The 24,964-nt window shown below is 45.9% G+C and overlaps 1 protein-coding gene across 2 annotated transcripts in view; it reads left to right on the plus strand.

Moving 5' to 3' along the window:
- The window catches only part of ABCF2 (ATP binding cassette subfamily F member 2), a 440,304-nt gene that overhangs the window by 232,538 nt on the left and 182,802 nt on the right, over nucleotides 1-24,964 (plus strand). For both annotated transcript variants that reach the window (XM_069646016.1, XM_069646017.1), the window contains exon 8: nucleotides 15,612-15,707. In XM_069646016.1, coding sequence (XP_069502117.1) covers nucleotides 15,612-15,707 — 96 coding nt within the window. The remainder of the gene's footprint in view (nucleotides 1-15,611; nucleotides 15,708-24,964) is intronic.

The raw sequence follows: 24,964 nt of genomic DNA on the forward strand, positions 1-24,964 counted from the left end.
CTCTTAATATTTCTAAATTAGAAAGCCTTTGGGGATGGCCCACAGACACTACCTACACCCTCGGGTGACTTCAATAGTTAGGGTGTTGGAGGCTTTAATATATCACTGTTGCATTTAGAATCTGACTTAGGAATATGTCAAAGGAAAAAGGTTATTGGAACAAAACAAGAGATCACACAAATATTCTGAAGCAGGTAAATACTTTTAGTAACCCCAATGAGAATATAGTTAACCCCTTCCTGGAAGGAGGACACAACACCTAAGCGGAGGAGAGAAGGGTAGTTCAGGGAGCCTAGGCCAGCCAATGTTAGCAAAAGTCAAGGTGAACTGAAGCACTTCTTGTAGGTAAGTAAAAGTCAAGAGGGAGGACTTCTGGGGACTCCTGCACTGCAATGGGACGGTCCATGCTTGCAACCGGCAATCTTCAAACAAGTGGTACTTTGGTGTTTCAGCTCTTTGCGTCTACCGCAAATAGCAACACTGCGGTTCCTAGCTGTCGCGATGGGCTTTCCTTGCTTCTGGGGTCCCACTCTGTTGGGGCTCAGGCTCGTTCAGTCCTGCTTCGTGGGAGTCTGGAGGATCTTCCTGGAGCTCGTGGTCAACTTAAAAGCAACGCACATGGTCTGGTTTGTTTATTTATTTGGTACTGCGGACCAAACCCTTGGGTAGCCGGGCGCAGCAGAGGTCAAGACAACTTAAGCTTAGTTACATAATGTGTACAAAGAATCAAATAATATACAAAACAGTTGAAAATAGGTGCTGCCAGGATAGTTACAATGGCATACAGAAGGAAGCACGGTAAGAGACATGCAACAGACACATCAGTACAAGGTACCGAGAGGTAAGCTAAGTAATTCGTTCGTAACCATTTAATTACATTGAGTCTAAATTTGGGATATGGTTGTTCCTATCTGAGGTCATACGGTAATGCATTCCAAGCTTGTGCTGCAATAACAGGGAAGCTAGATCCTCCAGCAGTAACACGTTTAAATCTAGGCGTTTCCAAGGTATGGGCATTGGCTGCTCTCGTTGGACGTGTGGACGATCTTCTGTTTATCCTGTCAGCAAGGTAGGGTGGAGCTTAATTGTTTAAGCATTTGGAGGTGAGGGAGGCTGTTTTTAGGAGTATCCTGACAGATATTTTTAGCCAATGAACCTCTCTTCTAGCATCTGAGATGTGTTCTCTCATAGGGATATACAGCGCTGCTCTTAGAGCATTATTTTGCATTCTTTGTATTTTGTTGATTATATTTTTGTTGGCACCAGAGTAGAGAGCATTACAGTAGTCTAGTCTCGACATTACGAGGGCATTGGCCAGGGTGATGCAACTCGAGGTAGAGAGAAATGGTCTACATGCTCGGATAAGCTTACAGGTATAAGCTGTGGAGGATGCGAGTGAATTGACTTGTTTCTTGAGCGAAAGACTGGCATCAAGATAGAAGCCTAGTGTCTTGACCACTGGCATCACCTTGATGAAATTGTTGTCGATACTGAAGGCAGTATAGCTAGGGCTAAGATTTTTTTTTTTTATTTTATTTTTTTTAAAGATTTATTTTATTATTTTCAAATACAAACTGGGAACACATAACCGTCCTCCCCCCGCCCACCCTGGATGATTTTCTAATTGTCTCTATTACTCCCGGGAATGTCTATGATCTAAATATGTCCAACATTCTTATATTATGCGGGCACCATTGTTCCATGTAGTCTGATTGCAAGTAGTCCAGAATCTCTCCCCTTTCCTTTGTAAAGGTCTTTTTTGATCCTTGTATTGTATGTGTGAGCTTTTCCATGGTCAGTGGTGCCCACACTTTCTGGAGCCATGTATAAATCAGTGGGGGATCTTGTTTTTTCCAGTTTTGGGCTATTGTCGCCCATGCTGCTATGAGTAGTCCCATGAAACTTCTCCATTGTGGTTTCCTAAATTTCTTGGCTGCTTGACCTTTTATTCCGCATAGCCATACTTTTTCCTCTAGTTGTTCCGCATCTGGGAATATCTTTATGATTTCCGTCTTTATTTCCGTCCAGAAAGCTTTGATCCCCTTACAGTCCCACCAGATGTGTTTCCACATGCCCACCTCTGTGCAACCTCTCCAGCACGTGTTAGGTGTTTGGGGGTACATGGCGGGCAGCCTTTTCGGTGTGTAGTGCCATTGGGTTACAATTTTAGCCACATTTCCCTTTTTTGGACTGATCGGGTCATTTTTGGTATGGTATTCCATAGATCTTCCCACTGGCGTTTGAGGACATCCTCCCCCAACGTTTTTGTCCACTTGACCATGTATGCCCATTTAACTTTCTCCTCCTGGGAGTTGATGAAGGTGTAGAGCGAGGAGACCAGTTTTCTTGATCCAGAGTTGGTTATTAGGAACTTCTCAAATGGCTTGAGTTCTCTTGTGGCTGCTGATTTGACATTTGGAGTTTCCAGCCAGTGCCTAAGCTGTTCATATTTGTATCTGTCTGCTTCAGTTAGTTTTAGTATTGATTTGCATTCTTTGAATGTTCTTATTTCTTTTGTTTTGGTACATTTCGCCTATTTTTGTGTATCCCGCTTCCTCCCATTTCTCGTAGGCTCCCTGCTCCAGTCCCGGTGGGAACTGGGGGTTCTGGCAAATGGGTGTGAAGGGACCCTCCACTGTGGTCATGATGCCCCTCAGTGTTTGTTCATCCCAAGCTTCTAGGGTGGTTTTCATGATCTCGCTTATGCGGAGGTTGGGGTGCCTGTGTGTTGCTTTCCAAAGGGTTTCCTCTAAGGAGGATTTAGCACCCGCCCGGTCTTGAGACACCAATACTGTTTGTTGGTTGTCTCCTAGCCATTCTCTCAGAACCCAGAGTTGTGCTGCCATGTAGTATTTGCGGAAGTGTGGCAGGGACATTCCCCCTTCCCTTGTTGGGGCTGTAAGGGTCGCTCTGGCGATCCTTGTTTTTTTTTTTTTCCAGATATAGGACAAGGTGGCTTTGGATAGTGCTTTAAAGAAAGATTTGGGAACTTTGATCGGGAGGGACTGAAATTGGTATAGCATTCTAGGGAGGACGTTAATCTTTACTGCTTCAATTCTACCCCACCATGACACTATTAGGGGGTTCCAGCGCTCTAGGTCTCTTTACCCGTTCCAGGAGGGGGCGGGGGCAGTTCCATTGTAAAGTGCTTCTATCTTGTGTGTCAGGGTTATCCCCAGATATTTGATTACTTTATCAGCAATTGTCAGATCGAGTGATGATGCTATTCGTTCCGTTTCCAGCCTCCCTCCCGCTAAGAGTAACAGTTCTGATTTTTTCTTGTTTATTTTAAGACCCGAGATTGCCCTGAAAGTTTCCAGCTCTCTAATTGCTTTGGGTAGTGCCGTCCCCGGGTTCGTTAGGGCTAGCAGCACATCATCTGCGTACGCTATTAACTTATGTTGTGAGCCCCCCATTTCTATCCCCGTTAAGGCAACTGACTCCCTTATTCTAGATAGAAGTGGTTCCAGGAAGATGGTGTACAGGAGAGGGGGCAGTGGGCAATCTTGTTCGGTGCCCCGTGTTTCTATTTTGTCTGTGACCACCCCATTTATGGCAATCCTGATTGTTGGGGAGGTGTAATTGGCTTTTACCATTTTTATAAACTGTTCTCCAAATCCCATATGCTTTAGAGTTTTGAATAAGATTGACCACTCCACCCTATCGAAGGCCTTTTCGGTGTCTAGTTAGAGCAGGGCTGCCGGTGTGTGGGTGATCTCGGTTTTCTCCATTAGGTGTTTAATTCTTCTCAGGTTATCGTGCGTTTGTCTCCCTGGGATAAATCCTGATTGGTCTGGGTTTATTATTGACGGGAGAAGTGGGGACAGCCTATTTGCCAGGATTTTGGTGTATATTTTGGCATCTAAATTAATCCGTGCAATGGGACGGTATGAGCTGATCCTGAGCTTGAGTTGTCTTTTGAGGCAAGATTGAGACTTGCCCTCGGCCTGTTCCTGCAACAGCTGAGAGCAAGCGAAACCGGTTGAACCGGTGGGGTGAGGTCAGCATTGGATATTCGGATCCTTGATTCACTTTCTCTGGCTCGCTTGGTGAAGGCTGAGCCGGTGGCTCTAAGGGGTGGAACCTGTGGTGCTTTACCAATATCCCTTCAAGTGCCAGTCTGCTACTGCTGAGATAGCTGCTGGTCGTGTTTTCTATCCTGGGCTGCTGCATCTTTCAATCAGCAAACATCCATCACACTGACTTGCTACATTTGCTGTTTTCCTTCAAACAATGCTATACCTTCAAGGCGTAGTCTGGCCAGGGATGCTGTTTGAGGAACCTGGAGCTCCAGTGTCCCCCCCCCCCCCCTTCCCAACACCACAACCCCCCCCCCCCCATAGCCCCCCCGTCCTGCTTTAATTTGGGAGATCCAACAAAATTCTTGCAGGAACGCGAATAGGCCAAGGGGCGGGCAGGCTGCCGTCTTCCAGTGGTCCTGCAGTAGGTGGATTCAAGAAAATCAGTAAGGAGGGTCCACCTCGTGGATTATTGCCAGGGAGTTGATAATACCACAGAAAATTACGTTCTGTGATCCTCCAAAAGAAGGATGGGTTCTCTTCCTGATGACTATAAGTAGTGGGGCCAGCGCCTAAAGCATCTACTTGCAATGTCATCACAGCTTCCGAGTCTTGGATCCGGGGAGCGTCCGGCTTGTTTGCAAAGCCCTTTAGGAAGGTCTTCCATTGCAGCCTCCCCCACAAGTTCAATCTGATGCTAGGTGTTAGTTACTGAAATTGCCTTAGGAGGGAGACCCCTGGGGAAAGTGTTGCCCTCTGGTGGTTTAAGTCCTAGTCGCTGCAAAAACTTCTTCGGCTGTAAACATCTTGGATATCGCAAGTGCAACTTTGAATGCTGCAGTTGTTAGACCCGAAGTCCAAGGGGGGGGGGGGGGGACTGAGGGGGGTTGGGGGGGGGGGTTAGCGCTTCTCTACCTAAATTAGCAGCCAGCCAGAGGTATCGACTGGTGCTGAACCTATCCCAGCAGTCAGTCCGGTAGAGGGGAGTGAAAGCCCCCTGGGCACGGTCCTAGGCAGTATATCTAGGACTGCACAACCTTTTTTGTCGATGGGAGAAATGGCTACAGCAGTACAAAATCCAGCAGATTCCTCTGTGGTCCCCCGGCCGGGGGAGGGTGCGGTACCACATAGTCTACCGTTTTGCAAAGATTCTAGCGAACACTTTCAAGAAAAACCAGGATCAGTCCACCGTCAAATGTTGGCAGCCTAGAGGAATTGTTCCAGAATCGGTCTCCCTTTTGTCTTGTTTTGCGTATGGGAGACCGACGCCTTATTCAACCTCCTTGGGTGAGCCAGTGGCACCAATATCTAGGGCCCCCTCCTCCTCGATCGGCTCAAGCGGATTGGGGCCAGCTGACGGATACTGTGAGGCCGACCCAAGGGGGCGAGTGTGGGGTCCCCCGGATCATCTATACGTAGAGGAGTATGGAGAGGGCAAGAATTCAGTGTGGCCAAACGGGGGAAAGCCCTCAGCTAAAAAAGGATCGATGAGCCCAAGGTCTGATCTACAAAAAGATTGACAAACTCACTGGATGCCTCTCCTGTTCAGTTCGACTTATTGGGTCCAGAATTGAATATAGATGGTCAGGGGTGAGGGGGGTGTGCCTGAGTGTGGAGGTAAGGGGGGTGGGGTGGTAGGTAGGGCGGTGGAGCTGGGGCGGTAGGTAGGGCGGTGGAGCTGGGGCTATCTAGAGGTCCCATGAAGGATCAACCTTTGAAAGGTCCCACCTCCTGCCAATTAACGGATGAAGATCGGCTAGATTTAGCAGCAGCACAGGTGGAAGCTCGGATCCCCCGGCCTGGCAATATAGGTTCGGACCTTATTGCGGCCTTGACATTGACTCTGGCTCCCTTCATGAAATTAGACGAAACTGAGCGACTACATTAGAGATCAATCAACTTTGTTTGCGATGTTACACAGCAAATTAATATTCTTAGAAGGGTTTGTGACGGGGATTCAGGGTAACCTTGAAAAAAAATGAGATCACTTACATACTTAACTCAATCATAGCAGCGGCGACAAGAGATGAACGGAAGGAGCGAAGTGTTCCAGGATATAGTCTGACACTGAATCCTCCCCCCACACCCCCACGGCAACATCGAAGCCACCAAGGGAAGCTGCTGCTGATGTGGAAGTTAGCGGTACTGTCAAAGATAACCAACATATTACAGGACCCTCTGTGCTACCGATAAATGAGACCAAGGAGGTGGGGGTGGGGGGGAGAGATGAGCAAGCTGCGGCAATGTAGCCCCAGGTCGAGCGACCGCTGGCAGTGCAATCTCGGGTCACCCGCCTCCGGCCTCGGAGCCCCCTCATCCTCCTCAATCGGTATGCATGTCGGGACCGAAGGATTTTGCCACTGCAGAAGAAAGAGGTAGGACACTGTACCCCCCCCCCCCCCAAAAATGATTTTTTTTTAAAAAACTACCTGAGAATGAGAGGTTAAATAATAAGTCGCCGCAATCTCAGAGACTGGCCCTGAAGAGGAAGCTGAGAAACGATAAGACAGAGGTGAAACTGAAGGTCCCCAGGCAAGGCCTAAGAGACCCTGCACTATCTGAGATCGGGGGAAGCCCTAGGTCAGCCATTAGAATTTATATTGCTTAACCCAACAGTTAAAGCAATCAGTGCAGCAGGCATAGGGGGTCATAGCAATCTCGTGCTTGCCAAATCCCCCCCCCCACCCCCCTCTCTGGGCCGGGGGGCCAAATTGGTGCAGTTGAGCAGGTGTAAACTTCCTTGGATGATCAGTTTGTAGACCTGATAAACTTGTCCACCTATTCTATGGACGACGAGGACAGTGCAAGTTTTGCGACAGACCTCTCAGAAGATGAGAGCCGGCAAGTACAGCCCCATGCGTGTTTGGAGTATCAAGTGGTGTCGAAGGCCGACGGGGAAATTATCCAAAGAAAGATGTCAGTCCACCCCCTAGAAGTCAGCCCCCAAAAGTTACCTTCCTAAGGGAAGGTCATGGCGATTATAGTGACCTCGACACTTCTGTAGAGGAAATTCGAGGTGATGAGGACCAGTCTATTCAATCACCAGAGTCACCCTGCAGAGGGCTTGGGCTTTGAGACACTAGAACTGAAAAGACTTGGATCGATAAAGGCTGCTAAAAGCTCAAGCCAGTCGCAGGGCTCTTCAGTTAGGAACCCTCTAGGTTTGCCAGGTTAAGATTAATTCCTGGGGGGGAAAGGCCAATAGTCTCCAAGTCACATTCCAAAGGTGCGGAAAAGGGTAATACAAGTGATCTCAGACTTCTGATGGAGAGAATACAATCATTCACGATAACCCAACTTTGAATAGAGGCAACATTATGCAACTCTTGAACACTATTCCAGCTTACAGCCATATTAAATCTAAAGATCTGTTATTGGTGGAGTTTCAAGACGAATATCGGCTGGATAAAATTATAACACACCAACAGCTGATAAAGATACCCTACTGACCAATAGGGAAAAGTTACTCAGGCTATCAGAATATAAGTGGGGTTGCTTATCCCCTATTCATAGCCAGTAAGTAATGAGAAGAGAAGATCAGCAGTTGGAATGGGTAGCCCAACGCCCCTCCAACGGGTGCTCAACCGAGAAAGAAGATGGAGTTAAGTACAGCATTTAGGTTCCCGTCTCAGTCACATAAGGTAAGATCTTTAGGCCCCTCAGGGGCCATTAACTTAAAGACCAGAGCTATAGGCGGGAGCCTAGTCCTAACCGGGCAATCGACACCTCGAGTTGGCAGACTGGTGCCCTGGCAGATGGTAATACCCGCTCATAGCGGGGGGGACTGGAAGGGCAAGCAACAGTTTCACCAAGAAGAATTATGTGAAATTATGTAGCTGGAATATGCAAGGATTTGTTCATTTATTTGGGAAAGGCATCCCCAATTTGCATGAGCTGGCTATACTTTGCCTCCAGGAGACGTGGCTGAGATCACCCACCCCTCTTGGAAGGTTTTACAGTGTTTCTTAACCATGCTGAAAAAGGTAATAATGGTAGACCAATTGCTGGCCTTTTAATAGCCCTAAGAGCTGAAGGTGGTTACGTGATTATATCACATTACCATCCTTCGCCTCTGATCCAGGCACTCATTTAATTGATGGGCCACTCTGCTCGGGGAATTGCTAAAAAGGTCCTGGTGATAAACCTTTATTGGAATGTGGCTTCAAAATGGAGCGCATACTTTGTAAAAACAGTTGTGGCGTTAATAGATAACTCTTGTGCTGCCCACTCAAATTTAGATGGCCTGCTGTGTGGTGATTTGAACATCTATTGCTTCGACGGGGCCTCAAACCTCATTGAAGATCATTTTCCTTTGGCGCCACAGCAAGTGCTGAGAGGACTCTACTGGAGAAAAGAAATTGCAGAGAGGAATATCCTCTTGGCAAATGGGCATATTCCAGAGGACTGTCTGCCAAAATCGACATGGAAAAGCGGCCAGGAAGCAAACGTTTTGGAATATGTGTTTGCCTCGGAATCCCATATTTTTGGACTTAATACGGTTGTATGGGAAACGGAACAGAGCGACCATAACATCATAGTGATAATGATGAATAAAGGCCCTCCTAAGAACTGTTTGGAAAAATAAGGACTTCGTTTTTGCACCTGGAAGAAATAAGCTGAGGGTGACAGCTGCTCCGCCTTCAGCTCCTGTTAAGCAAGAGGTGGATCAACTATTACCTCAAGTGGTCGAACCTTTAAGAGCCTTTGACGTACTGCCCTCATTGACTAATAAAGCTGGATTTTCGATATGCCATAAATATGACTGAAGTTGCGAAAAGGAAAGGCCCTGAATAATAAATTAAGAGCAAATGCCAGAAATCAAACGGCGGAGGCAATGGGTTTAAGAACTGGCTTAAGTCTCATAAATATCAGATGCTGCAATGGGATGCGGAAAGTATGCTTCCCTTTGTATCATGCAAAAATACAGCGGAGATGTGGCGAGTCATGAATTACCTATTTGCTCCTCAAGAGGCCCTAGTGTTAAATCTGATCCCGGCAGAAATGTCGAAGGCCCACTTTCAGACAGTGTTTGCAGGCCCTGATAATCAACAGCTGTTACAAGATTCTGGGTCAGGTGTGCCTTGGTCCTTCTCTGCATCTCGGAGTGAAATTTGAGATCTTTTACTTGGGGCCAGCAACTCGAGCGCCTGGACCGCATGGGATGTCGAACTTGCGCCTCAAAGAAGATCCGGATAAATGGGCTGACAAATTATGGCGGTGGTATGAACAAATCAAGTGTGATGATAAAATCCTGCCATCTTGGACATGCTCAAATATTGTCCCGATTTTATAAAAAGGGGCATAGGGCAAACCCTGGCAACTATAGGCCTATCGCCCTTTTAGATCTCAGTAGCAAAATCTTTGGGGCACTTGTACTTAAAGAATTGAATAATTGGGTAACAGCCACTTTCCATCATGATCGCTGGCAAACGGGATTTATCAAAGGTGTTGGGACTTAATATTTCTTCTGAATATCTTCAAGACAAAGGCCAAGTTGAAATCCGGTCAAGAAATACATGTTGCATCGATCGATTTTAGCCCAGGCCTTCGATACAATAGATCGTCGAAGGTTGTGGTCTAAATTGGAGGCTTGGGGGTGTCCACTGGACATCAGAGAAGCTATGTTCCTACTACACAGTTGAACTTCCTTACGAGTGAGACTGGATAGAAAGGGGCTTATGTTTGACTCAATCCCAGGGGCTGAAGCAAGGTTGTCCATTGGCCCCTACCCTACCATCTTTAATCTCTTTATTTCAGACATTGAAGCAGTGTTTGAGTCCGTGTGATGCTTCCCACCAACGCTGGCTGGGATTCAAATTGGAAGATTGGTTTACGCTGATCACTTAATCTTGCTCGACCAAACCCAGGTGGGCCTTCAAAGGCAGCTTGATGCCCTGGAAAAGTATGTTGAACTGAATGGGCTAAAAATTAATGTAAACAAATCAAGGATCCTGACATTTGGCAGAAGGAAAAAGTCAAAGCGTCCCAGCCAAGGCGTGGTATATCAATGGTGAAAAAAATAACAGAAGTAGCGGAACTCCAGTACCTGGAGATGTGCTTAAACAATAGTGCAGCTGTCAGTCAAAGGGAGCTATCTTTACGGAGTAAGACGAAGAATCCAGCGGCCCAAGCCTGTATCATTCAAAGACGATCTTGCAAATTTTCCCTGATTCCGGTAATTTACTTTTTTAGGTTAAGTGACCCCGATCCTAACATTTATTTTTTATTTATTGCTTTGGTTATATGCCCAAACCCGGGTAGCTGAAAATGTCCTTTACATTGTCGGGGCTGGTATGGGACTAACTCGAGGGGTTATTCTGGAGGAAGGTCCTATGCCTGCCGAATTGTGTTCCTATGTACATAATTAGGGTGGAATTGGGGCTGACCGCGCTTTACTCAATTACGCTCCGGAAAAATCTTTGTCTTTATAGGAAATGCCACGCAGTAACAAAGGAAAGAGTTCTGGCGACAATCAGATTGGTTATGCAAAAGCCTGCAGAGGTCCTGCTTTCTACTTGGAGTGCTCTCTGTAAAGATATTTTGGCAGATTTGGGTGAATCTGAGGAATCTTTATGGTTTAACCTAGCGTGGGTAAAGAGAAAGTTGTACGATCTTGATTGGAGCTAGAGCTAGGGGCTCGCTACTGCAGTACATAGTTAAATTTCCATGCAGACATAAGCGAGCCAATTTCCTGCGGGTGAGGTTGAATCTGTTCCCGACTAAGGAAGTTAGAAATTCGGAAGTCGGTTGATGTACAGGACTTTCAATGTAGGTTATGTGATTGCAGTAGAGAAACGTTCAAACACCTTACATTGAATTGTCCGTGGGCTAAAGACCTCCAGTCCAAATGTTTGGCGAAGTTCTTTTCGAAATATTGAAACATGTCTGCTGAGGATTGGTGGGGTAGGCTGATGTCAAGCTCTCAAATTTCTCTGACTTTGGCAATGTTGGCATTTCAGAAAGAAGTCTCTGAAATAATGGCAACCAAGCAATAGTCTCCTATAGAGTTCTGTGGTAGAAAAAACATTCTGATTTGGGTTGTTTGAAATCTCTAGTTTTCTTAATTTGTGTGGTGCAATTTTAAAGGAGCAAAATTAAATTAGATAATAATGAGTCTGCTGCTTTTTTAAATTGTTTGATCTGGAATTGTAATCGCATTTTTAAATTTTGCCCCTCTTCGATTGAGTAATTTCTTCTCCTTTTTTTTTTTTTTTTTTTCTCTGACTTTTTTTTCACACTTCTTTTTGGGTTGATTTTTTTTATTTTTATTTTCCTTGAATTTGTTTTATTTTCTATTTTTAAACTTAAACTCAAGCTTAAACTTTTTCGTTTTATATGTGGTATTAAAGATGTAAGGTTTTATTTTTAAACTAAATGCTTAATAAAAAATAAAAAAAGCTATACTAAGTGAGTGAAACCTTAGGATATAATATTCAATTACAGGTGCTTTTGAGATCAGTCAAACACAGATTGAGATAAGCAGTAACTCTTAACTTATTTTAGGATGGCACACAGCTAATTCAAGATAAGTAAAGCCTATATACTTTTTCAATGACCGATCAGCAACTTGGGGCAGGTATAAACCGAAGACTGTTTTTGTGTCTGTTGGGGAGAATTCTCAGAAATGTGCTCATTCCCTTCTACCTTAGAAACCCCCAGCTCTTTTGTTGGACTTCAGGACTTTATTCTTACCCTGAAGAGAATAAGACCTTTTTTTCCACACATGCATTTTTATTTGATTTGAACTGTTTCTTTTGGTTTTGGAGTCTGACAAACGCCATAGGCATCATCTTTTTACATTGTGACACACAGCACCCTCAGTGCAGTGTCACATTAGAAATCCTTTAGATTTCTGCTAAAGTTTAAATAACTTCTCTTGATTAAACCGTTTCCAAGAGTAGTGAAGTGAAATTGGCTTTACTTCAATGTGTATCTTTATAGACCCAGCACACACTAGCTTACCATAGTGTGCTGGAGGGGTTGCTTAGTATCGCCTTTGTCTATCTTCTCATGTAACATTTTGTTACCCTTATTACAATTAATGGCTGGTGGCAGTGGTTTATTTTTTCCTACCATTGTGTTTTTACCGCAGGCTGAATCCTCGGCTGCAGTATTGCACCCATGAGTGCTCCTTTTGTCAAAATGGCCCTGGTCTTCTTTTTTTGCCATTTCTTTTTGGAAAGCTCCTTCTTGAGATTTACTCTGCGCACCAAACCAGGTTTGGTTCCTTTGTCCGTTTTCTTTGTCGGGATTCAATGGTGAAGCCTGCCTTTGGCTTCAGTGTGTCTGGCAGGGCAGGAAGCCGTGGAGGTGCCCGAAACTCCCTGTGCTTAGTCTCCTTGGTTACAGGAATGCGCCCAAAGGCAATAGGCCGGCTGGCTGTTTTTGAAGGACAGCCACCCTGCTGTGAGTGACAACTAGGCTGCGAATGTTAGGGAGAATTTTCAGAAATATGCTAATTCCCTCCATCTTGGAGACCCCCAGCAACTTTGCTGGATTTTGAGGACTTGATTTTTTTTTTTACGTGGAGAGTGACCCTTTTTTCCCCACTCATATGTATTTTAATGTGATTTCTGAGCTGTTTCTTTTGGTTATGGAGCCTGACAAACTCCATCGGCACCATCTTTTACATTGTCACACAGCACCTTCAGTGCGTGGCACAGGGAAGTCTTTCAGATTTCCAAAGTTTTAAATACCTTCTCTGGGATAAACTACTGTTTCCCAGAGCAGTGAAGGGAAATTGACTTTATTTACAATTGTAACTTTCTAGAGGCAGCACACACTGATGGAGGGGTTACCTAGTATCCCCTTTGTCTAGCTTCTCATGTAACCATTTTATGCTGTCCTTTCCTCCCTGAATGGCTGGTGGCAGTAGTTTAGTTTTAAATACTGTGGTGTGCATTTACCGTGGGCTGCGTTTGCAGCTGCGGTAAAGCACCCAAGGGTGCCATTTTTGTCCAAATGGCCCCAATCTTCTTTTTTTGCCATTTCTTTGTGTAAAGGTCCTTCTTGAGATTTACTCTGCACGCCAAACCAGGTTTGGCCCCAATATCCGCTTTGCCTTTGGTGGGATTCACGGTTGAACCCCACCTCCTGCATATTCCAGACACTCTGGAGCCGGAAGTGAGGGAGGTCTCCTAGGAGACCCAAATGCACTCTGTATTGATTGGCCGGCTGACTGACTGGCAAGGACAGCCACCCTGCTGGGTTGGAATGAATGGGAGAGAACTGATTGAAAGGCGAGGCTTTTGGCTTGGAAGGCAGGCGACCACTGGACAAAGGAACCGAAGAAGAAGTTGAAGAGGACGCCTGCTGCAACTCCTGGACTGTTGGTTTTCCAGGTGAAGCCCTGCTGCTGTGCTGAAACTTCAAATTCGTATTGACAGAGAAGCCCCTGCAAGACGACTTCTCCCCTTGATTTGGTGGGACCAATCGACTCCAAAGTAAGCTACCTGGACATCCTTCTCGGAGCTGGTTGAATTTCCAGAGTTGCTGCTGGAAACCGTATAGCCAGGGAGAGGAACACCAGATTGTGTATGTTGCTTTTAAGCTGGCCTAGAGCTCCAGGAAGATCCTCCAGACTCCCAGGAACTGACCACGCCTCAGCCCCCTCTGAGTACAGGACCCCAGAAGCGAGGAAAGCCCATCTCGACAGGAACCGCAGTGTTGCTGTTTGCAGTAGATGTGAGGAGCTGAAACACTGAACAGCCACTGATTTGAAGATTGCCGGTTGCGAGCGGTGACCGTCCCATTGCAGTACAGGAGTCCCCAGATGTCCTACCTCTTGCCCCCACGACTGAGGCCCAGGAACAGTGAGATCTGCAGAACTGCACAGGAACAGAAGTAATCTGCTGCACTTTTCTTGAATTCAAATGTACTGTAAAAAGTCTGAGAAATTACCTCTTACGGTAGAGTTGCTTGCGTCTTCTACCACTCGCATGTGAAACGGCTTGTGGTCCTACATTTGATTCTTCTTTTCTTCCAACTTCGAAAATATTGTGCAAAGACTTTTGTACTTACCCACTAGAAGTGCTTCATCCTATGTAAGACCTTTGCCCATTGACTTTGGCTTAGCCGATCATACTGAATGACTCTACTTCAGGGATCCGAAAGTATTTGCCTGCTTAAGAATATTTGTGGTCTCTTGTTCTTATCTTTTCCTTTTTACCAACTTATAACCGTATTCTAAATGCCAACAGTAAGATATTAATGTCCCCTGCACCCTAGCTATTGAAGTCACCCGAGGGTGTAGGTTGTGTCTGTGGGCCATCTCAAAAGGTTCTTTACTGATTTAGAAACTAAGTGTACAGTATTGAAGTTTATTTGTGTTACTATTATATTGCTCCCTTCTGAAGAAGGGTTATTCTAACTGACAGATAAATGAATAACTGTTTATTCAAGAAACCTTGAGTGTAAGTTTATTTGGATACTTGTCACACTGAATCTGTGTAACTCCCCTACAGCTCACATTGTCCCCTCTTGAGATGAGCGTGGCTTCTCAACACGCTACCAAAACTCTGTAGTACAAGCTTATACCAAAGGTTGGGTTTCCGTGGTCTCCCTTTGTAACCAGTTTTTTGCATCCCTGAGGGGTCCTGAGGTTGCCTGCTCTACAGAAGACTTGATCTTTTCTTTGCTTGGGTGTTCAGCTGGAAGGTGTCTGGAACAGATTCCTAAGCACTGCTACCGACCAAATTCTTGTGCCCAAAAGTGACCTCCACAACCTCTTTGGTCCTTCCTCGACTGTATCAAGCACAGAAGAATGTGCTGCCAACAGATTCCAGATACCCTGCAGTGGTCTCAGAGGAATTTGCAGTCTGGGTATGGGGTGGACCTAGCCTGCTGTCTGGGATTGAGTGAAACCTAGCCACTGGCATCGTCCAATCTTAGTAAACCTACCTGAATATTATACGCTTGGAACTGATTACTTTAATGCACAAGACCCCAAACCATCTTGGGAAACTTATGTTATTCTAAAGCGTCTTTAACTGAATTCCATGCATCTGAGTACTTTCCTGTTTCACTGGTTATTGAATCTTATGCTTTCTTCACTAAATGTGTTTTTATAGGTTGGGTGATATTTGCTTAGGGGTTTTACTTGCTTGTTGTGTATTTTAAAGCCTAAATAAATGGTATATTTTTATACTTGCCAGTCTAACTTGAATTATTGGTGGTGGTCTGTGTGGACTCACTGTAGTAATAGACCGCTCTCACAGCCATCCTGAGACTAAGCCTTGCCTCTCTGCTACCTTACCTTAATTGAGTTTGGCTAGCTCTCCGTGTCTCCCTGTTAATCATAATAGACTGGCGTCCCAAAATCCAACCCTATGGCTGATTTTGGAAATCCATTTTAACACCTGGCTTATAAAAAAGAAAAAAAAGAAAAACTACTTAGACTTACTGGTAAGTAAAGTTTTTAGTATTGGTGTATATATGGACAACCAAGCATAGGCAAGATACGTTTCTTCGGTATATTATTCCACCAATAGCTGTGAAAACATTGTTATGAAGAGGACAATGATGCTCCTACACAGTAACGATTTTTTTAAATTAACAATTAAGTTCATGAGGTTTTTGCTGTTTACTTTTTAGGGAAATTACGATCAGTATGTCAAGACTCGTCTAGAATTGGAGGAAAATCAAATGAAACGTTTCAACTGGGAGCAGGACCAGATATCCCACATGAAGGTAATTGGGAGTGTTTGGGTGAAAAAGTAAAATTCTGGCAGAGAGGAGACAGGGGTATGAAACCTTGGGGAAACACCGGCTTTAAGGGTTTTTAGTAGCAGTGGGCGTTGAACCTCATGAAGTAACAACTACAGTTTGGAAGATTCATTTTGGGAAATCTTTATTTTTTGTGAAACATTTTTTTAAATACTTGCAGTTCTTTTAATGCCTCAATTTAGGCAGCTTTGCAAAGGAAATGGAATTACCGATAGGATTTTCAAATGTCTGCGTGAACATAAATTTATCAGGTTGAGTGTCGGTCATATACTGTTGGTTGGCCAGTGTTGGTAGCAACTCCATTTTGCCATTTTGAGCCATGCTTCATCCAAAGCCCTGAAGGAGGGTGGCTGTTTGTATGCGCTCTGCCTTAGATTCTTTGACTTAAAAAACAGGGGTAACCCGAAGGGGCCCTTTTGTGTCCCCTTAGTCACGCAGCTAGGTTGGCCATGGCTTCTTTACTTATTTTTTGTTAGCACTGGGTGGAATGTATTTTGCCTGTCTGGGTACTTTTTTAACCCCTTAATCTCCTGCTCTATTCCTCAAAGTTTTTTGTTTGCCATGAAGAGCCAAGTTATACGACCACCAGCTATTGTCCCTCTTTGTGTATGTGAGAGGTTATGTTATAGTGCATTTGTATAGCACTTTATGTACCATTGGTATGATCTCAAATCGCTGTGGGTTGAAAGCCCTCGGGGACTTAGTCCATATCGGTTGAAGTACTAGTGTAGCATGTAGTGCTTGGGTGCAATTGGTATGTGAGCAGCCAGTGGCTTTCACGGGTTTGCTGCATTCTAATGCTAAGTGTGGTGCGTTTGATGTGAGATCAGTGTAATGTGCGCAGCAAGGAGGGTGGTCTCCAAGTCCGCATTCTCGCTGCCGTGAGGCATGTGTAGGAGATTGTGTGCCGCCAGCCTGTTGAGGTGTTTTTATGAGCAATATAGGTATGTGTGCAGCTATGCCGAATTGCTTGAGGGGTGTAGCTGCTTTCTATTTGTTGATGTGAAGAGAGTGAGCATACTGGTATGAACAAGTGTGGTTATTGGTGGGTGTGCACCTGGCCCGTGAGGGTATGATTGATTTTGAACAGGCAGTCCTATTCGAGACGCTCAGTGGTTGGACTTGAAGGCCCATTTTCAGGGTCCCTGTGGGGATTTTGTGTTGGGTTGTTTGCTGCTTATTGGTGTATTCGTCAGTGATGTTTTGGTCTCACAGGGCAATGGCTATAAGGAAATGGGTATATGGCTCATGGGCGGACCTTTTCATGGACTTGTGAAAAGCCACGTTTTTACAGGAGCCCATGTAGTCCTGTTTGTGCCAAATATGAGGGGGTAGAGAATTCTGTAGAGTTGGTGCAAGGGTAGAGTAGGCTGACCCGCCAAGTCTGACAGAATTGGAGGCTGGGATCATAAGTAGGAGGGCCGTGCTTGACCTTGCGCTGTGTTGGGCTGTAGCTCAGTGTTCTCTTGGAGGTATCGAGGTGAGTGCTGCATTTGCAAAGCCCTCCTGGGCCTCGTATTCTGATCCTCTCTGGCCCCGTTGAGCCCCTAAGCACCCTTTTGCACCGTTGTTTCTCCGACCCTTTCTCGTTGTTTCACTTTTCTTCCCCTCCCAGCCCGCCCCCTACCCTGATTGGCCAACTTGATCCATCTGTTGGGCTTAGCCTTCCACAGCTCACCTCGATCGCCACTTTCCATCTGGGCATATTGAGGTGGGTGCTGCATTTGCAAGACCCTCCTGGGACTCGTTTTCTCATCCTCTCAGGCCCTGTTGAGCCTGCTAGCATCCGTGTGCACCGTTGTTTCCCCTGACCCTTTCTTTTTTCACTTTCCTTCCCCACCTGCCTCCCAGCCTGCCCCCTCACCTGATAGGTTGGCTTGCTCCTCTTATCTAATCCTCCCAAGGCAGCCCTTTGCCCGGCACCCCCTTGCGGTTAAGGGCACCTATGCAAAGGGCGGCTCCCACTGAGGCAGTTCCATCTCATGTCTGCAGGTGTCTGCAGGATGTTTGCAGGTGTCTGCAGGGGAAGCCAGTGGCCAGTCGTCAACCAGCAGTGACTAGTAAGGTAGGAGTGGCCCGGGTTAGGAATAGAGCCACCCTCTACCCTAATACCCTGCCACATAGCAACCATACCTACACTAGAATAATACTGTGACTATCAGCCAATGCCACTATGAGAACACTACGGTTATTGGCCGTACTAGGTTTTTCTCCAGTATCTAACTTACATTGTGAAAGTTTTTTAAAATTGCATTGTGAAATCTAGGCCTTTCTCCCACTATACAGGACTCTCAGATCTAGGTGTGTTTTCTCTGGTGTTAAACTACATTGGGAAAGTAGTTCTGTCTTTGGTCTTGTCGTTTTAGCAAAGCGGTATCCAGCAAACTGTTCTTCTATTGTCTGAGCTCTTGTCGTTTTGTTCAATTGTCCACTATTCTCTTCTCGTCTGCTTGCGCCCCTCCCTGTGTCCTTCCCTAGTTTTCTCCCCTCCCCCCTTCCTCTTCTCTCCTCTCCCCACCCACTGCCTGCCCCCTCAAGCTTCTTCTACACCTCCACAGGGCGTACCTCTGATTTGTACCCCTCCCCGGAAGTCTTCCAAGGACGGCAACCTTCTCCATATTGCCACTCTGAACTCTCGCTCAGCTGTCAAACACTCCTGACATCTGCTGCTACCTCGAAGAACTTGACCTCGATGTCCTCAGTCTCACCGAGACATGGTTCATGGGCCACCTCTGCCACGAACTTTGACACTCTCCTCCCTGACGGCTACAAGATCTTCTCTGTGCCCAGGTCCAATCGTCCCGGAGGGGGTGTAGGCCTGATCTTCCCTGAGTGGATTCCTGCCGCTGTCATTCCTACGCAGGCCTACTGCTCTTTCGAATGCCTTGTCTGCAGGCTCTCTCCTAGCCATTCCCCTACTGTGGCAACTATCTATCGGCCATCTGGTCAGATCTCCTCCTTCCTCTGAGTGGGCGGACCTCTCCTCTTCCCACCTGATCTCGACCTCTCACCTCCTCCTCCTTGGAGACTTTAACATCCACCTGGATGCTTCCAGTCTCTCCTCTGGACTCTTTCGCAACCTCTGCAACTCTCTCTCGCGCTCTCTATCCCTCCCCTCTGGCCTGACTCACTCTGCAGAGCACACTTTGGATGTTCTGAGTTCTACAGATCTTACCCTTTCTATGCCTCTCACCACTCCTCTCTCTCCTGGAGTGATCACTTTATCCTTTCCTCCCAGCTCACTCTCTCCACCCCTCAGGCCAAGCCAACTCCAGCACTGCCACCTGCCTTCTCTGTTATCCAACCCATGAAGCGTGTGTCGTTTGAGGCTTTCGCTGCCACTTTCTCAACCCCCCTCAAGGCCCCTCCCTTTGGCTGACTCACATCCTGACACAGCCCTTTCTATGCTCCACTCGGCTATATCTGGTACACTTGATGTTCTTGCCCCTGTCATGAGGATCTGCTTGAAGACCAAAGCCAAGTGCAATTCTTGGTACGACTCAGACCTAGTCCTCTTTAAACGCAAGTGCTTGGGTGGCTGAGAGGAAATGGCGTGCTTCCTGTTAATCCTCTGACAAACTGGCCTGCCGCCAGCTCCAAAGGCTCTGTCCACATGGGGTGGGGGATGCTGGTCTCCCCTAATAAAATCCTTGGGAACTGTAGTTATCACAAGGTTAGCAAGAGAAAGTTAGGGTAACCCAGCAGCCAATAGGCACTTATTGCCAAAAAGTTGTCAAAGAGCATAACTTATAAAATACACCATGGAGAGTCTTATGACACCCATAAAGAGTAAAATATTGAGTGTGGGAAAGGTTCCCACTCAAAGGTATAAGGAAAGATAGTCCACCAGTAAAAGCAAAAAGTTCTGGGGTTGACACAGGTCAGGAAGATTTCATTGCTATGAAAATCTTACCTAACAAGTTCAAGGAAAACCGTAACATTGTGAACTGGGAAAAGAAAGTGTATAAAGAGAAGGAAAGGTCCCTGGGGAGAAAGGCGCTTTTCAAACTAGAATGAAAAAGGAACCTAGTTTGTTTGTATTATTTATAATGTGCACCAGACCTGAGGGTATCATGGCGCAGAAGGCAGCAAGAGAATTTTCAGCGTTAGTTACAGTGCTGTACAGTTGGATACAGAGAAACCGATTACACATATGGAATCGACATAGTGGGTCAATAAGACAAGGATGGAAATGGTAGGGGAGAAGGAAAACTCACTAGGGCAAAGTAAGCGGCAGATGAGGCAATCATGGCCGGTGGGGTTTGGGGGGTGTAGACTGGGATTTAGCAGTCATTTTCCTTAATCCAGTGAGTGAGGTTATACCTGAAGTGCAAGTAGGTCTGGCCTACCCTTAGGGCAGGGGGGAGGGAGTTCCACAACTGGGCTGCTCTCACCGGGAAGCTACTTCCTCCAGTTCTAGAGAGTTTGAATCTGGGCACTGTAAGGAGGTTAGAGTTGGCAGTTCTCGTGTGTCGGTTGGAGGAGTGTCTCTTGAATTTGTCTGAGGTAGCATGGGGCAGCGTTCTTGAGGCACTTGTGAGAGGGGCTGCTTTGAGAGAGATTTTGTCTTTTGTGGAAAGCTAGTTATTCGCTCTCCTTATGTCAGAGAGATGCTCTTTTCTCGAGATCAATGCTGCCCTGAGAGCATTATTTTGTAGGATCTGAATTTTGTTGTTGATATATTTGTTAGTCCCCAAGTATAGAGCATTGCAATAATCGGCTGTTTGTTGGCCGATACTCCCCTGTGATGCTGTTGCCGTGGTGTGAGTATGTAGTCGCTCGAGATTTGAGTGAACAGGATCTTACTCCCGTTAGGGCACTCAGTGGGCATAGCATTCCTCATCCTCGTTATCCACTCGTAAAAAGGTAGCTATAATAAATATTCTATATTAGTTTATATCTTTTTGCAGAATATTTGATCTCTACAAACCCAATATACACAAACCTGAAGGGCGAGACACGACCGAAATGTGTTAAGGATGGGATACAACATCCGTTCTGAGTCACATAGGAGTTGTGACTGTTACCCATCAAGTTATTGGGACATTTTTTTGATTAGAGATGAAAAATTGGAAGATTCCTATTATATAAAAGAAATATATTTGTGTTATAACAAATGCATTGAATTTGTTTTTTTGAAAGTAATTGACACATATATTTTCCTGAAAAGATCATTTGTTTGTTTACAAAAATGTTTTCATCATTATTGAAACAAAATATATTGATGTAAGACAAGGAATTCATGTGTTCCTCATTTGCTAACCTATTCGAATCACAAAATTTGAAGTAATTGTTTTGCAAAAAAGTACACACTTTTCTGCACACTGCTGTGCCCCAGTTTGTTCCCCGTTGATTCCATACAGAGAACCTCGGTTGCATGACTAGTCTTGTAAAGGGTAGCACTTTACTAACTGTGAGCACCATAAAACACTATAGAAAGTGACTCACAACAGCATCTAGACGTTGAAGATTTGACCAGAATCTGAGTGCACCTCCACAACCAGCTTTTCCTTTATTGGCATTCTTGACCTGAGGGATGATACTTTGTTGGTGGGGGCTTTCTATATGCTGGTGCACTAACTAACTTTTGTCTTTCATGCAGGTGTCTGGGGTATGGATGGGAGTTTCCAGTTCTTTAAGGATTATGAACAGTTCTTTTATACTGGAATTGGCTTGGGAGATTCTCTGGTTGTAAACGTCTTGTTTAGCTCGTAATATTTCTTTCTTGCAGTAAGCAGTTTTATTACTGAGGTTGGTTTTGTTGTCCATTGAAGGTGAATGTCTCTATCTGTTCTCTTTTTCTTTGTTCAAGCCTAAGAAATTTGAGGTATGGGGAGAGCCAGGTGTTTGGATGCTTTTTTGGGTTTACGCTTTCTTAGTTTAAGAGGGACAATGGAGTTTAGGGCTGCAGTCATAGTTTTATTGTATTCCTCGGAAGAATGAGTGGGACAAGTTTTTCGCTGTAATGTTTCTTTTTTTTCTGGTGGGGGTGACCGGGGCAAGTGGGCGGTTTGGGAGGGCTGGTGATGGGGCCTCAAATGAGAAGGTTAGGAGGTAGTGGTCCGTCCATGACTATAGTCAGCCACCCAGTCAACGGTTCTGCCAATTAGGTTGGAAGGGTGATTTTTTGATTGAAGCCTAGTTCTGCCAGAGTGCCTGCGATAAGTGAGGCATGCTGGTCTTTGGGGTAATTGAATCCCAAGTTGAAGTCACCTAAGTTTTCGGAGCGGATGGTGGTTAGGTCCTCCTCGAAGGACCGCAAGGGACCAGGGAGTCTGTAGAGAAGATGGATAGTGAGTGTTTGGGTGCCGGTGATGTGTATTTTGGCGGTGAGGGATTCACAAGATTCTATACTGTGTGATGGGGCGAGTCTCCTAGCTAGATTGGTTTTGGCAATTATAGCGAGGCCTCCGCCGCAATACTCAGTTCTGTCTATTCAGAGTATCGTGTAGTCCTCGGGGATCGCTAACATAACGGCAGGGCCAGCTGCGTTATGGAGCCAGGATTCAGTGATAGCTAGAAAGTCGATTTTCTAGCTGTAAGAGATCGGCAATTTCTGTAGCATGCGCTACTATGGATCGGGCATTTGTTAGTGCGCCTCTGATATTAGTTATTGGTCTCTGGGGGTGATTTAAGTGGGACCTGATTGATAGGTTCGTTCTTAGGATGTTTATTCTGATGGAGGTTCTCATGTGGGGTGTGGAGGGGTGGAGTGAGTTCGAGAGAGGGTTGGTGGGATTGGTACGAGGACATGTTTCCCTAGTATTTCTTGCTTTAATGAGGGGCATAGACCTGGCGAGTAGTTCGAAGAGGTTGGGTAGCCTAGCTCAGAGACTAAGGTTTCTGGTAGTGGGGGCTACAAGGCCTTTCCGTTTTGGGAAGGTTCAGGAGGTGGGCTTTGGGGATGGGTAAGTGAGCAGAGGTCATGATGCAGGGTAGTCGTATTGTTGTGGCAGTGGCTAGTGGGCTAGTTTGGCTGGTCATGCAGATCAGGTTGAGAATGGTCCTTAGTAAAATTGTGTAAAGGCTATGTGTATACATGATGCAATGGTGTTAGACAGTGCCAAACAGGGGCTAAGGTTGCTGGGTGAGTACAGTACAATATGGGTACGATGCTGTTACTATGATAGACTAGTGTGAGTTACACAAGTAGATCCACATAGGTACAGTTATTATAGTAGGCTAGTTTGGGAATGCAAAGGCAATTCTGAATCGATACAGTACAATTATTGTACAGAACAATATAGGTGCCGTGCAGTCACTATGATGGGCTAGTTCGAATAACACGGGCAGTTCATTATAGGTACAGTGCAGTCATTGTGATAGGCTAGTACAAGTTGTGCTTCGGTATTGTGATAGCAGATAAGGTTTTTGTAACGGGCAGTTCAATACAGTGCAGTTATTGTGACGGGCTAGTTTAAATTGCAACGCAGGTGACTGTGGGAAATATTGCTTTCATGGGCTAGTTTGCATAGCGCAGTAATGCAGGGTTCAGTTGAGGGTCACCAGCGTCTGTGCGCCAGATGTCAAAGGTAGATCGCAGGTAGTGGGTGACTTTAGGGGCTTGATGGGAGGTGATGACCGTCTAGGCCGCTCTTACCGTGTACTGTTGCAAGTGTGCAGGGCAACGGGTAGCATGGATGGCCCCTTGTCGCCGCAGGCAACGACAGGCATAGACCGGTGAATGGCCTTAGTTGGTAGGCCTTTGTTGAGGAAGGCCGGCTTCCGCCTCCGGTTAGCCAGGATTGGCTAAATGGCCTGCATGGTCCAGTTGCTAGGCAACCATGACACAAAGATCCGAGGATTTGGACCAAACTGCAGCGGCCATCTTAGTTTTGGTACGTCGCTGGTACCTCGAGATAGGCCCTCCACGTGGGGCACAGTGGACATGGATGTGGGGCAGAGCTCTGTGATGGTGGTAAACACAGATGCTTACAAGAAATGCTGCTCCTGCAGCAGCGTCGATCCCGGCTCCAGCGTTGGAGTGATCGCGGGTCCAGCTGCACCTGCAGCAACGAACAAGGCTCTGTGGATGCAGCTGCTCCGGGAGCTGGGCAATGACGAGGGGGCTCGTGCCCTGGGGAAGGTGAGGGGCAACTGGGCAAGGGAGCAAGATCCTCAAGCCACATGAACGTTCTCAGGGGAGAGAGAAAGTGCTTTTGGAGTCTTGGTGTTTCTTTTGAAACAGGAAGTTAAATGTAAAGAACCTAGAGAAGGAGGTTCTCACTAGAACCGTGAAACTTTGTCTGAGGAAAAACCCTTTTTGTTAGATTTTGGATGCTTATGTTGAACTTTTACCATTTTTGTACACTTGAAGACGAGGAACAGTACCCTTTCCACTTTAGTTATTTGACACAGGGCTTACTTTCATTTGGACATTGTCAAACCCATTTGGTTTTGTCGAGGTAGGGAAATTCCTCTTTCATTAGGGATAGTGAAGCATTCTTTCAACTCCTCTTTTATTTCAACCACTTGTCCTGTCCTCAGACATTCTGGAGCCTCAGCGGGCTTAAACTGTTGCTAGCAAAATCCAAAACTGCACCTCCCCCAGCCCGCACTGCAGAAGAACCAAGAAAGAAAAAGCACCCAACTGGCAAAAAAAAGAATACAGTCAACAGTTTGGTCAATGGTGACCCTTGGGTGCATCACAGGGGTTGGGAGTAGAGCACGGAGGTAAAAATGACGCGTCCGTAGAACACGTCCACTGCCACCAGCCATTCCGGTATGCTTGTCACTGTAACGTAAATGTTACAGGAGCAGTGAGAAAGGGGACAGTGTAACCCCCTTGGCGCTCCACATAAGTTAGCATGTGCTGATCTCGCAATATAAAAGGTAAGAAGGATCAAAAGTATCCCTCTACCCTTGGGAGCAGTAGTTCACACAAGCAAAATAAAAGAAAATGCAAAGTACAGAGTGCTGTGTAGCAAAAGATGCCTACAAAGTCAAAGTATGAATCCAGGGAGAGACATGAAAAGGACTCTTCTAGCCAGATTAATAGGTGTGTGTGAGACGGGGGTGTTGGGCAAGATTGGATGTAGTAACCCTGTGGGAGACTACACCAGCCTTTTCCCCTTGGTAATGGGTAACCCACCTATTGGTATAGGTCTGTCCTACACCAGTTGGTAGTGACTGAGCAGCCAGACTTATCTCAAGAGGGGTGAATGTGAGCTGCACTTATGGAACACTGAGATTCACAATTACAGGTATACAAATAACACTTA

Source organism: Ambystoma mexicanum, chromosome 2p, assembly GCF_040938575.1.
Source record: "Ambystoma mexicanum isolate Mex_15411 chromosome 2p, UKY_AmexF1_1, whole genome shotgun sequence".
Lineage (NCBI taxonomy): Eukaryota > Metazoa > Chordata > Amphibia > Caudata > Ambystomatidae > Ambystoma > Ambystoma mexicanum.